Below are 15,279 nucleotides of genomic sequence, written 5' to 3' on the forward strand. Positions count from 1 at the left end.
GAACATTAGATTTGTGAACATGACTACGCATTCGTTTTTCCAGCGGATCCCTGTTAAGCTTTGAATCTCTGGCCAGTTTGAAGGGAGAAAAGCAGAACAGCTTACGTGAGTAAATATGGGCTGATGTGCACTCTGTAAACATTCTGAAACAAGTAATTACAGAATACCCCTTCTTGCAAATAAGACATTCTTTAATTCAAAAACTGCTTCAAACCAAGTTTAAGCAAAAGCCTTCTTCGGACACACTTTGTAAAACACTCAAAAAGTCATTATGGCATATAAAGGGTTAATGCTCAAAACTAATTGGGATTTTTTTTTTCCCCCAGCAAATTTGGAAATGAACTGAAGCTGCTCCCTGGTGTGAAAGCTGAATCCAGCAGCCACCTGCAGGATCAGCAACCAGTGCTGCCAGATGCTACAAAGCCTTTGATTTCCAGTAGCGATTTCGGACACATTTAACTCATGTGACATGAACTAACTGGAATCGCATATTCAATCACTTCCCCCCACACACACACACACCTTTAAAAAAAATACAAACTCTGGCTTTTCTGCTTTCTATATATGAAACAGCTGCAGCAGATAGACTCATTCAGACTCACAGCTTGGGCCCTGGTTTTCTTAATGACTTCCATGATGGCATCCATGTTGAGGTAGCTTTTGCTGGTGGGAGCTGGGCCAACACAGACAGCTTCATCCGCCATTTTAACATGAACCTGAGGAGGGAATATTCCACATTAACAGATGCTCCCAGCAAAAATAATTACCGTCATCCTGAAATATGCACACAAATTCGATTGTTTCAAGGATAATTTACATACCATAACCACTCTAAAACATACACTGAAGTTACCAACACTGACATACAAGAACTCATACAATAACATTCAATCTCATTTAACTCCCACCTTAAGCCACTGTCAAGATGTTTTATTCCAATGTATTATTTTGAATTTGGGTAAATCAAATCATGGCAAATTAATTTCAGCTTCCTATACTGATCATCTATATGTAAATTCAGACTAAAAACTACTTTGTTACATGTAACCAGGGTAGTCTAGTTTCTTAATACTTAATAACAAACATTCATGACCAGTTCTAAGCAGGCTCCCCAGGAAGTTGGGGATAATTAGAGTGAATTGAATGAAGGGATGCAGCGAGTGTCCCTGCACAGCATCAGGTCAGCACCATGCACAAATTAAAGCCTAAGACTAAAGAGTTCAATATCACTACACGTGAACCAGAAAATCTTGAGAATTATTTAAGCAGGCTCATGTTTGATTCCTGATCCACTGTATCCTAATTTATATGCATTTGTCAAACATTTTTATAGTCAAATCTAAATCATACCAAAAAAAATGATAAACAGTTTACCAGGAATAATGAAACAGCTGGATTTGAAGAAATTAGAACTCATTCAAACATTTGGGAATCAAAGTTACAATACTTTAAGACTGCTCTTAAACATGCCTTACCTACATTTTTCCTTATAAATTAAGATACACACAGATCCCCCAAAAAATCAGTTTCTCATTTTGTTTTCCTATTGTAAGCTCTCATCTAGTATGTGTTTAAAAGAAGCATGCCGTTGTTTAACCTGTATAAGATTTATATAGCTGTTAGTAAGAATGTCACTATATAGTTGAACATTTCAATGCTTACCAATTTTGAATCTGTTATTTTATGAAATACTTTATATCATCTTCAGCATGCTAAAGAGAATATATTGAAAGTGATGTTTTTTCATAAAGTGAATCTTAACATACACAACATTTAAAATATTTTGTGAACAACAATTTTATTCAGAAGTAGCACAAAGGTTGACAGTGTAATATATTAAGGTTGGAAGTACTGTAGGCCCTATACGCTGTTGGTTCACTCAGAAAAAAGATAAGGCCGGAAAAATAAAAGTATCTAGAAACTGTCAAGCAGTAGTCAAGCAATTTTGAATAACACAATGAGAAATAAATACTGAGGTAGCGTATAAGAAAAATTACATCTATTAAGTCACTTGTGAGCATTCACTCTCATTCTTCATTTTTATTGACTTTTTCCCTATACCTTGCAAAAAGTTAATCCCAACACCAGAAAGAAACATTAACTTGTCACCAAATTTCTAGCACTCTTCTGGGTGCATCTCTTATATAGATACACAAATACGCATCCAATTCAGCAGCTCTGAGTGCACAAAACCACCTGGAATCTCCACGTATTTCACATTTTAGTTATTAAGGTATCTTTGAAGCGATAATGGTTTTATTACTACAGCATTCGCTTCACATTATAAACAAAGCAAAACCAAAAACCCTAAGCACTAGCACAGACAATCATGCAGCAGGATTTTAACGCTTTATAATAAGAACACCTTGTCAAATTAAGTTAATAATTCAACATTTGATTAAATGGTAGCAGAATTAACCTGTCTGCTATGCTTCCTGGAGTATTGAGTACAAGAAACAGCATGGCCCTTGGATACCTTTATTTACTCTTGTTATTCAACTTTTTTTTTTTACGTGTCTGAACAAAAATATTCAAGCTTAAGCATAGTTAAGCATGTGTTTTACAGGAACAGAAGTTTCCTTACATAAGCTGTTATAATTTATTCCCTATTTTTAAGCATCGAGAGAAGCGCTCCCACCCCCACCCCCCACGATGGTCCTACTAGAACCAAAAGTAGCCACAGAAGATATTGTAAAACCATTGATTCATAAAATTTCCTCAGAACAGCCTTGTGTGCTTTCCCTCCACCATCTTCTTCCCCTCTTCCAGTGTTTTGTTACTTCAGTTCCGCAGTTCTGACTTTTCTCCACGTTCCTCTTCCACCTGGTAAATCTATTTCTCCTTATCTAAATAACCACATGTTTTTAGTGTCTTCTGTAGTTCACTGTTGAATTACCCTTGCAGGCACCCTAACATACCACACACGGACATAACAAAACTGTAGCCATATTACAATCACTTTATCTGATACAATGCCACAGCACGAAGCAAAGTTCTGTGTGACAAAAAAAGTCTTAGTTTCTCCCCATTAGTTCAAAACCTTCAGATTTTCAGGTTCCATAGAGCAGCTCCCACTGGAACTTCCATACTGACTTGTTGTAAATACAATTAAACCAGTTCACACATAATCTGGAAAGCAAGATGTTTTTTCCTCAGTGGATGTCACCTCCTTACAAGGATTTCCACCTTTAAATGTATATTTCATTTTCATTTCTTTTATAATGCACTGCAGTTCATGACAAGTACTACAAACACACTACAGAATTTACAGCATAGTATATAGAAATGTAATCATACTAACCAACCATAATTACAGGTAAACATTACAAAAGCCATCTTTTGAATCTAAATGACAGCTGAATCCTTCAGTTTTCTGCCGGGAAAAGAATTACGGTGTGAATTAAGTTACAATAATGCAATATTTTTAGGCCACCCAAAGAATCCATTAACTCCCCTTCTCCAAGTATTACAAATTTGCAATGTGTTTACTTTCAAACATAAGGGTTAAATACTTGATTTAAAAAAATCACACAATCCTATGTATTCAGAACTTGTCCCTAGCTTATGACAGCTAACATCTCAGACGAATAATTTTTCCCTTTTCTGTTCCAGTTTAGAAAAATAATGTCAACAAGACAAAGAAGCGAGTCCCAGGAGGTTTCTGAAGAAACACAATTCCTTCATAAATATTAGAATTGACCATACAATCTCAAGCATGAATGGATACCAACAAAGGCTGGAAAAGCACACAAACCTAAAAGTACTAAATGGTTTACACTGTAAATTTTTGTTATATTGGGCTACCTGTGCCTCAAAAGATGTATTTCAAACAACTACAAGGACCTGTTACATTACACAACATAAAGAACTAAAGGACGACTCAGTCATGCAGAGAGCAGTTTAATTTCTGTAGAAGTTTTAGATTTGAAATATATTTAATAAGAACTAATTACATTGCAATAATGACAGAAGACAAAAGGTTGACCAAAAGCTACTGAGTCATCATTTGTTACACCTTTAGGAATCTAAATCCTAACCTGTACTGAACACCTAAACACCCCATTGAAGCCTCCTCAGCTCTCCTTCTATGACAAATATGCTACAGTACTCTTGATTTAACAAGGAGTCCAAGAGTATTCATTAGAAAGAATACTCTTTAGTAGCACAATTACTTTTGAACTCAAGTTCATCAGTATGACTAAACAACACAACACCCGGCCACAATTTGAAACGCAACAGTGATTTTAGTGCACAATTCATGACCGCGTACAGAAACAAGAACTAGCTCAAGTTCAATAATCTTGTTAAGCAAACCGCACCAAAATGGCCACTTGCTTCTCAGCTAGTTTAGGTCTGGGAGCCACCTTCATGGTTCAGGCACCTGACCTACTAGTCCTACCACATCTTTACACTTAAACAGGTATGTTTCTTTGCATTTCTAGGAAACAGGTACCTAAATAGTTTGTCAGGGCAATTATCCAACCATTTTCATCCAGGATTGGTTCCAAGCACTGTTCCAGGCAGCAGCAGCAGCTCTCAGGGTGGTAATTACAATGAAGTGAAAACAGTAGCAGTGATAGGCTTTGGAGATTCTGTTTCAGTATAACAGCAGGACTGGTAAATCGGGAATGGTGCACAGATTTTGGTATCATATCCTATCCCAGAACCCCAAACACTGGATATAAACACCACCAAAGTACCAATACTTACTTCACAGGAGATAACCCAGTTCAGAAGGACTGCACTGAACTAGAGCTAGTGAGTACCCAAGTTACAACAACTACGTTAGCACTCCTTTACCCTGGAGGGCGGCACATGTACTCATTTGACAGTAGCACATTCTCTTGCCCAGACATACTCTGAAAACTAGTGAAGCACTCTCCTCATGAAATCTGTATCTCAAATAATCGTTTAGAGAGATAGAAAGTAATAGTTTAGTAGCACTCATAGAGATGCTCTGTTTAACACAGTAGAATTAAGGTAACCTTTGCCAACAATCATCCAGTTGCTTCAGATTGCTAGCTGAAACCTGTACTACATGCAAGTATACATGCTCCCAGCATTTACAACAAAAAAGGCGTTTTGGTAAAGAAATAGAGGCAAGAGTATATATGTACAAACAGCACAATGCTAAGGTAAAGCACTTCAAAACATTACCAGTGCATGCAAAATCTATAAAGTGAAAGACACTGGAATAATTTACAGATTCTTAGCATTATAATTATTCAACAACTCCAGAGCTTTTACTTTAAGGATCTGATTCACGAAGAAAGTTCTTCATACAAACTGGGGGATGGGTTTTATAATGATTTTCGTCTATTAATTGCAAGAAACAAAGCTGATTTTCACATGAGCCAGTAGAAGAACAAAGATATCTACACGTTTCCTAACATAGTGCTTAATACCACCTGCACAGTTTTCACAGATGATTCTATACACTTCAGCAGTTTCTGATATTTACCGTGTGACAGACGCCATTTACTCCAGTGTAAATGCCTAATTAACACATATACACAGGCACACACACACTCCCCCGTTCCCTTCATCGCTAAGGAAAAAGAATGTCTGGGACTCCATGATGCCCAGGTTTTCAGGATAGGTCACTCTATGCATCCCCAGGTCTCAATACAAGTTGGTAATTCACACAGCAGACACAGTTTTGTTAGGTTACAAGATGCATTTTCCCCAATTTTTCTGTACTGTTCCACAATTCATAGACAGTGAAATTGTAATACATGTATATATACAATGTTAATCAAATGTAAGAAGCAATTAAAGAAAAAACAATTAATGTTTGGTACATTAGATAAGATCTCAACCATTGTCTAGGCAAATAAATCTAATCAAACACGTCTTTCTATAGCTCAAACCAATACTACACATTGCAACGACAACTGTTGGTATAAATGGATTCACTTAATTGACCTAAACTGCATAACACCACTCAGCAAGACAAACCACAATTAGCTCAACCTATAAAATAGGGCTAATGAGTAAATCCTTTCTAAGGGTAGCAAAAAATAAAATGAAATAAAAGCAACAACCTCAAATCTTGCCAATCCTAATGCCAAAAGAGAGACAAAACAGAACAAAAACCTTGTGGCATTGAACAGTCAACTTAAAAATCAAAAAGATGCAAAGAAAGGTTCAAATTCACTGCTTTGCCAAAAATACACAACTTTTAGACCTGTCTTTAATTTCACACTAAAATGGAATACGACAAATCTGTGCACATAGCAAGTGTGTGGTACTCACAGTCCTTAAAGTGCTATTGCAAAGAAATACCGACACACAATTATGACATTTAACCCTAAAATGAAATAATGAAAACATTTCTGACTGCATGAAAAGCAGAACTGTGAAAGCCATAAATCCCATAAATGTCACATTTTTGCCACATTTATTTTAACTCAGCATTTCAAAAAAAACTACACAAAAAATTATCCAAGTATACAGAACATCCAACAGTCAGCATAAGTAGATGCTCCTGTAAGCCTGTTTGTTGGTTTTCAGGTTTTGTTGTTTGGTTCTATTTTTTTTAATTGATGGTCCACAAACACAGCTATGTGACACTTCAGTGGCCTAAGTTGAAATCAACTGTCCTCAAAAGAAGAGACACCAATGAGGCAAGGAACGCTGAGTTCTTAATTAAGACCGAGAGCACGCACTTCTAAAGACAAAAAGATTCTCGGTTGTTCAGTCTTATGAGTAAGTGTGATTTATAACCCTAGAAGAAGAAAACACAATCAAAATTTTCTCGTCCATGAATAGAGCTCTGGAACTTCATTGTCCATGAGAAAAGATACACGCACACTTATCTTGACAGAGATGCTATCAAGAGGAGCAGGTTCCCCACTGCATCTCGAGGCCTGATGACCAGGACTGTGAAAAACAGACCACACGAAGGCTATCACACAATGATGCTTTAAAACTGAGTTGTCATTTTTGGGATTAGCAAGAAAGTGTCATAAGTCTGACAGACATTACAGACAGAAATCGAGGAGAGAATTTTCCAGAATTGCTTTGGCTCCTAAAGCGTTTTCCTACATACTCATTCTATGACAGATAACATTCCAGTAAAGCATGCTTCTAGAAAACTGATGGAAAAGAAGGCTTCCCCATAATAATTTTATTGCAAATGGTTATTTGGAGTTTTACCCTTCAAAAGTGTAAAGGCTATGAACTATTAACTCAGTGTGCCTCGTATAAATCTTAAGACTATAGAACTGAAGTTTAGCCAGATCCAGGCAGCCGAATGTACTAAGGTTGATAAAAAGAAGACTTCTTTTTCCCAGACATTGAACATTAAAGATACGACGGTTCTCTCTACAGCATGTTCTTCTGGAACTTCTCTAGGAAAGCTCATCTCTACAGACTTCAATTCAGAAGAACTGCTCTTTAAGCATGCTCTCTTCTGCCCATTGAGTCTATCTGCAAATAACCAAACAAGCATAAATACTTCTCTTCAAGAAGCTTTTCTCGTTGAGGAAAATATGCTTTAAGCTTTAGGAATCCACTGTGGTAGACTACAACTCTTCTTTTTAATACTCTATAATAGCAATTGGTTTGCTATTGAAATTCTAGCAAAATGAAGTAGTTGGATTATATCACAGCTTCCACTTGTTTTAGTCAACATCAAGCAGACATACAGGATTTAGAAGTTGAATCATACCAAGCAACACAAAGTATGTTTTAGTAGTATGCTTCTATCTCAGATTTTCAGCTTAGTTTAGAGTTGTCCTTCAGATACACAAATACAGTACACAGCCATTCAGATGAGGCCCCTGTCCAATGTCTAAATTTGCTTACTCGCAAAGACAGACTGCAGAAGTTGCTTCCAGAACCTAAAGATGGTAATCAAGTGAGGGATCCCTGAAATCAGTCCTAGGGTTGAGATAACAGCTAATAAAAACAGCAAGGTGAAATTCACAGCTACCTGGTATTTCAACTACCCAACCATTTTTAAAAGAAATGTAACCGTAAAGTACAGACATTAGTGTCACTCAAGGCAATGCGCTCTGGAACATTATTTGGAGTACTAACACAAATAATCAGAAATGCAAAATACAGACTCTGTAGTAAATCAAGCCCTTCACAGTGTGGACTAAGTTCTGGCCTAAGACGAACCATATATTGAGACACGAATGAAGTTTCACAGTAAGCCTCACTTTACGCAAATATAAGTTGCCACTCAAAGGATGATCCCACCCCTAGCTACCACCACATTCAGCTCTAGCAATTACAGTGCCACCAAGAGATCAACTACCTGAACAGATCCAGTGGAGAAGTACTCTAAGGGGGAGGGAAAGGAACCTTTTGGCAGATCAGCAAGTTAAACCATCTTGCAGCTACATGGTCATTGGATTCAATGCAATGAAAGAACCAAAGGGGACAGGAGAGCACAATCAGTCCTTTTAGAAATACTTTGGATGTAGAGAAATTAAGACAAAATATAAAACTAGATCTAAACTGTCAAATAATTCATAAAAGACGACTTCCAAGTAATATGTCAGAGATGAATGTCGAGTACTTCAGGAATCCTGAAACTTTCAATAAAGATTCGCTAAAATACAAAAGGTTTTCTTCATATCCATGCAGTATTTTTATTTCCACATATATACTAATAGAGCAGACATAGAGATAAAAACATTACTTCTCTGACACTGTTAACATTATTCCTGACATTCTGAGACAACTTGGAAGAAGTTATTCAATGTAAAACCTGTCCAAAGTTTTCCACCTTCAGAAATCTTATGTTCATTCAAAATAAGGCAGCTTTGAGAATCCAAAATACAGGTGTCAAGATGAATACTGTAAAAGCTGAGTAATGGAGAAAAATCACAAAGCATGCTTGTGCTACAAACTTACAGAAAACAGTAAGCCATAAATCCCCTGAAACCTGCCTGTTAAGTAACTTTTCAGAATAGACTTACCTTTCAAAAAAAGTATTTTAGCAAGCTATCATCCTTGCCAATTCCAGAAGTGTAATCCATGAGAACTGTTTGACAGACACTTGGGCTTGTTATAACAGACACAGCAAGAAAACACAGAGCACTCTGTTATAAAACCATCACCCACCACAAACTCATAGCCCTCACTTAAGTTAAAAGGCCTATCAACAAAGACTGTCAGTGTTTGAAACCAGCAGGATAAGTTACATATAATATGTACACAAACAACAAGTTATGGGATGAGGAGTTCCAGAGTTGACTGGTAGATGCAGCATAAAAGTATTTCTATCTTCCTTTTCTATCTTGAAAAGGAATAAAAGTTGTTATTTTTCCTTTTAATCTTACAAGGAAACATTTGCAAATAGGCATCTACCATAGTTCATTAGATGACCATACCAACCTCCATTCCATTCTTACACAGAATTTCTATGTTTATATTCCACAATGCTGAACGTAGCACCCATACATCAAGACAACAGTAAGGAAGTGGATATCAGTACACCTGAAGAAGCGTTGTTTTTGTGCTGTGTCTATAGACAACTAGTTGGCTTATCAAAAGCATAAGGACTGTCCCCAGTAATCACTGTAGTGATCAGAGGGACCAACAAAGATGGATGGAAAAGGTGTCACAAAATAGGTGGAAGGACCAGCACAACAGCAAGGTGCTACAAGGGAAGGGAAGTAGATAGCTCACCCAGACCAGAAGATTTCGGGATCGCAGGGAAAGGCTCCCACCAAGGAGGGATCTCCTGAAAGAGACCCTTCCTCAGTGACAGTCAGACCTTAAAAGAGGCCTAAGAGGGGTGGAGCCTTCACCTGTGCTCCCAGGGCTGACTGGGCCTTTCCTCCAGGTGCTCAACATTGGTTCAGGCTATGACTCAGCAGTTCCCATACACTAAAGGTTTTGCCCATTCCTGCCCTTATGTTACAGTCTGAATAGAATTTTCACACAACTAATGTCAGCACTGGGCAAGGCACAGATGCTGACACCAGATACTTCATGTGGTTTGACTCTGACCACCTGACAGAAGCTTTTTCAGGAATTTCCCTTACAGCAAAAAATAGCTTTCATCCCTCAGAGCTCTGCAATAGTTACATCTCGAACTGTGAAGACTTTAACGCAACTCTGAGAAAACCTTTGATTCATTTTTAAGCTTCCCTCACATTTCCATTTTCCCAGATGATTCCTTATGATGCACACTTCCTCATTTGAAGGCAATTCAAGGACAGAGTGTTAGCCTCTACTGCATCCCAGTAATCTTATGACGTTATTTCAGCACATTCAACAGCCTAACAACAGTTTACTGTACTGAGGAAATAGGGGTCTCGATATACAAGTGAGCACTGTTCACCAGCCATTACAAGGCTGACCCCCACCACGAATTTTAGCATTGTTCCTGTTCCAGTAAGCAGAACTACAGCAAAAAGCATTGAGTCTTGCCTACATCTACTTCACACTCTTCTACAACATGCTATCACTTCCACAGTTTTCTTTTTCAGGCAAGAATTTAAGAAGTAGGAAGTAAAATGTTGTCAATCCTCACCTTTGAAAAAAGAATTAAAAACTAGAAGATATGGGAAGCATCACTATTAGACTAATTCAATTACAGGATCATACTTGCAGCCCATATGCTTAAAATTAACACATTCCTCTATATAGTAGTCCTATATAATTTTTCTATATAATAGCTTAATAAACGTTTTTCTATATGATACAGTTGGTTAATGTTAAATATACTTCATGTAGTAAAAAAGACTATTGAATTACACACCGACAACACCTACACAAAACCAAAGGAAAGGAGTAGCCCGTTTCTATACAGTGACAACTGTTTCATTTTTAAGAAAGTTATCAACATTTGCATTCTTCACTTAGAATATAATTATTTACAAGTTCAGCAGATACCCTCAACCATGTGTATAGTTTTATAAGACACTGGAGTAAGTTTATATATAAATAAATTCCTGTCATTAAAAAGCCTGGAATTAAGAAAATCAACCCAAGTTGCATGGAATCTACATAGCGCAATTGCACAAAATCACACGATGCTTCTGTCTAAATCCTCTTTCCTGTTACCATTTTTTCATCCTCCAACCTGCTAAATAAAGTCATATTTCCTGCTGACAGCAAATGATTGGTTTACCTATAATTCCAGGGGGTTTAACTATCAGTCCTTTAAGAAGCTTTGACAGTTTAACCTGCTGAGCTCACAGCACCCAAGGGAGGGTCTGACTTGCAGTTTTACTTCTGATGCTGCTGACCACTAATACTGACTCCACAGATAATGGATTTCAATAACCACCACCCACAGGTTAACACTTTGGGTACTAGCCATGATACTGCTTTAATTAAGTTAATACATGAAGGTCACAGTTTGTTAGAAAGTTTTATTAAATTTGGCAGTGCTGACAATAGCAGGAAAAGTGCAGATGCTCACCTGGCCAGCAGCCCTGGGATGAGTTTGCCTACAGATATAATCCAGTTGGTTTGTGGGTTTAGGCAACTTTTTTTTTTTTTAAACTGAGTTTATCAGTTTCAACCCCTCTAAAGATGGATTTTCTTCCCAGCATAACTATTTCATGACAGATATGAAATGGATGCCTCTAACTATGCTGACTTTACCTGGAATGCAAATATTCATTACACTTTAGGGTTAGTTTCCATTTTGTTGTTTGTTTTTTTCCAAAGCTTGAATCATCCTGATAGTGGAAAACAATCAGCATTTACATATCTGTAAAGCTAATTGCTAACATTAATAGATCCAAGTGTAAAATTTGTTTCTAGTTATGTAAAAGTTTTTAAAATATCTAACCAGGTGTTTTTAACATCTTAAGGAAGAAATAATTCATATTTACTGAAAGCACGTGCTTAAGAAAATAAAACAAGAGCAAAACAGAGAGGCATTTCAATGCATTTTTCAGACCAAGTATTCACTTATTTCTTTTCAACACAACACTCTCAAACATCAACTTCAAAAAATATGAGAAAAAGGTGATTATTTGTAGTTAAAAAAATGGTATTTACTTTACCGGCGCAGACATTTATTTGCTGCATTTTATTCTTTCCCCCATTAAAGGACGCAATCTGACAGACACTCTGCAGAGTAATAATGAAGCAGCATGGGAGCCATTTAATGTATTTCTTGATTAACTCATTGCCTGTCCAGTTCTCATACAGACGTGCTCACATGTCATAATCGTCATAACTCCCATCATCCCTACAGTTAACACACAAGCTCCTTGATTAGCGCACAACTCCCAGACGAGCCACGCTAATGCTAAATAATTCCCTTCAGTCTCCTGCAACTATACCGCAGGCTCTCCAATTAAATATAATGTCTCTGATGAGCCATATTAATACGGACAAATTCCTGCCAGGGATTCTAGCCCACTCACTTTCACCAAATAAGAGGCAGAAAAAGAACTTAAACTGAAATAAAAGAGAAGAAATCTGTGTACATAAAGCTAGCCTAAAGAGCAGATAAGGAGGCTTTAATTACAAAGCTTTGCCCACTGCCAAAGGTATGTTATTCTTGGAGGTATCTGGGAGACTGGCATATCGACACTCCAAGTGTATTGATAAATAGCAGTAAGCAAATTAGTATTTTAATCATTGAAAAGCAAGCATGTGAAACAGATAGTTTTCCAATCATTTAATTAAAATTCGCAGTAAGTAAACACGTGATAAAGTTAACTACAGAAACCTTCAGAACACTTGCTGCTGGCTATGCTCGGTATAGGGAAAGAATTACACTCCCCTCATTGTGTGCATTTATCACCACTTAAAATATCACTGTAGCTGTACACACCTACACATAAGGGCTGTTTTTTTTAAATTCAAAAATATTTCAGTAATGATCCACGCATAGCGTTTTCAAAACTTGCATCAAGAAACATTATCAGGAACCCGCTGCAGCATCACCAACTACATTACAAAGTCCACATGCTAAGATATTTATGTATGTGCAAGCAATTCTAAAATACTTTGAGAATATGAAAGAGTTGATCATGAGTCAAAAATATGAAAACTTCATTATGGTTATTTTCCCTCTTTAAATGGGAGAGAAGAAAACATCACAGAAAAACCCAACTTTCCTAATCTTAACATCATTTAACTGAAATTGCCATTATTACCTAGAAATGTACTGTCTAGTCACAAGGAGATCCTGGTCTTTAGACCAGGAGAGTCTGACGCCCTCAACACTAGAGCTGACCCTCTCACTAGAAGAGATATCAACAAAGGACATGTAAATAGACCGTTGCAGAAGTATCCTTCAGTAGTTTTAAATATTGCTTGCAACCGCACAAATACATTGTCAAATATTCAAATAGCCCCCATGAAATTTTGATAAGCTCTTCCCCAAGGTCCTTGCACCTTCCTTCTTACACTAATGCATTTCATCTTCATTTACCTGATCATTAGCTTCCAGTTTGTTCAGCTGGAAACCAACACACACTAATTACTTTGACATCACAAAGTCCTATCTGTCTTCACCACCTCCCCAGACAGCAGGGAGAAATTATCAAGGGTAGGCATGATAATATCCTGATAAATGATGATTCACATCACCTCACTGTCAATCATCCAGAAGTGCTCACACAAGATACCACTCAATCTCATTACTGAATCCTAGGGCTAAGAGTACAATACACACCAGGAGTCATATTTCAAACAGCAGGCCACCTGAGTTAGATGCAGCTCTGGGATTTTCATGAATTTTGTTGGCTCTTTGCTTCAACACAGTAAATGTCATATAGTAAAATATATGAATATATGTATATATGATGGCAGAAAAGGACATGCTTAAAGCAAAACTGTTCATCTTGAGGAGTCAAGAGAAAATAAATTAGGCCATTTGGTGGGCAAGACAAGAACCAGTAAGTTTCATTAATTTAAAAAAAAAATGAATAAACCTATAGTTTCAGAGTTCATTTTCAATTTAAGGATCCTCCTTTCTGAAACAGTATAAATACATTCAGAGCTCTGAAAGAAGTAACACTAGCTTTGAAACTCACAGCCATAGGCAAAGTTTGCTTTGTCTGTAACAGAAAGCAGTTATTCATAGATGCAATTTTCCTGCTTAAGTAGTCAATCAGAAAAGAAAATCTATTAAGCAGTAATATAAAGACTTGGTAAGAGCTGCTTTCTCAGAATAGGTAACCTTCTTTCCTACTTTAAATTAATATCATCATTCCTTCAGCTTTCTAAGTCTAATTAGATACATAAATAGAGCAATTGGGAGGGGAACAACTACTCCAAGGTTTGTAACGCTTTCCACTTCCATGCCCAAAATCAGACATTCATTGTCAGTGAACTTGCAGACTGACACATCATACAGTCAACAATATGATGGCTCACAGACTCACCCAGCCACTCAGAGATGCGCAGAATGCCTTACACTGGAAGGGACCTTAATGATCATTTAGTTCCCACTCCTTACCATCAGCACAGACACCTTCCACCAGCTCTGTCTGCCCAGGGTCCCACTCACCCCGGCCTTGAACACCTGCAGGGACAGGGCCATCCACGGCTTTTCTGGGCAACCTGTGCCAGTGCCTCACTGCCCTCTGAGTGAAGAATTTCTAATATTCAATTTACATATATCCTCTTTTAGTTTACAGCTGTTGTCCCCTGTCCGGTCACTACAGGCTGTGGTTAAAAGTGCCAAAGGGAGAGAAACTAAGTAAAAAAACTCAGTCAAAAATAAGGAAATTGAGTAGAGAAAGCTATAGGAATGAACAAAAAAAGAGGAATCAGGAAAATAAAGTACAAAAATAACTGTTCTAACATCCCATTTTATTTTTCTGACTGAAGAAAATTCAACAATCAATGCAAGTCAGAGCCATAGAGTGCTCTTCCAAGCACTCATGATACAGGCATCTACCCCAGGCACCTTGGTGCAGCAACCAGCAACTGCGTGCCCACTCGAGTTTCCTCACCTCTCTGGCACAACTTGGCCCAGAAAGTTTAAACACCACATTTGTGGGCAACAAAAAACAACGAAGAAGCATAGAGTCTATCATGCCTAGAAAATCAAGTAAGGCAAAGTTATGAGCAAGATGGATTTTTTTTCCCTACTAAATGGAATCTCAGTACTTTCTTCCTAGATTTAGAGAAGGGCTACTAGATGAGGACAAAACTAGCATTACTGGCTTAGTTTACAGAACTAGAACTCTTAGGAAAGAGAGAAACTCAGACAAGTTTTAGAAAAGTTACTCGCTGATGAAATTCCTACGGAAGCGTTACTCTCCACTTTAGCTTAAGAACAGAAACAGCCTTATTCATCCCAGACTTAATACAGTTATTTCCTAAAGAGCATACAGTCTT

General features: G+C 37.4%; 1 protein-coding gene across 2 annotated transcripts in view; it reads right to left on the minus strand.

The window, feature by feature from the left end:
- PCCA (propionyl-CoA carboxylase alpha subunit) overlaps positions 1-15,279 on the minus strand; it is a 273,195-nt gene that overhangs the window by 227,343 nt on the left and 30,573 nt on the right. For both annotated transcript variants that reach the window (XM_021416023.1, XM_021416032.1), the window contains one exon: positions 603-716. In XM_021416023.1, the coding sequence (XP_021271698.1) occupies positions 603-716 (114 nt within the window). The remainder of the gene's footprint in view (positions 1-602; positions 717-15,279) is intronic.

This window comes from Numida meleagris, chromosome 1 (assembly GCF_002078875.1).
Source record: "Numida meleagris isolate 19003 breed g44 Domestic line chromosome 1, NumMel1.0, whole genome shotgun sequence".
Taxonomy (NCBI): domain Eukaryota; kingdom Metazoa; phylum Chordata; class Aves; order Galliformes; family Numididae; genus Numida; species Numida meleagris.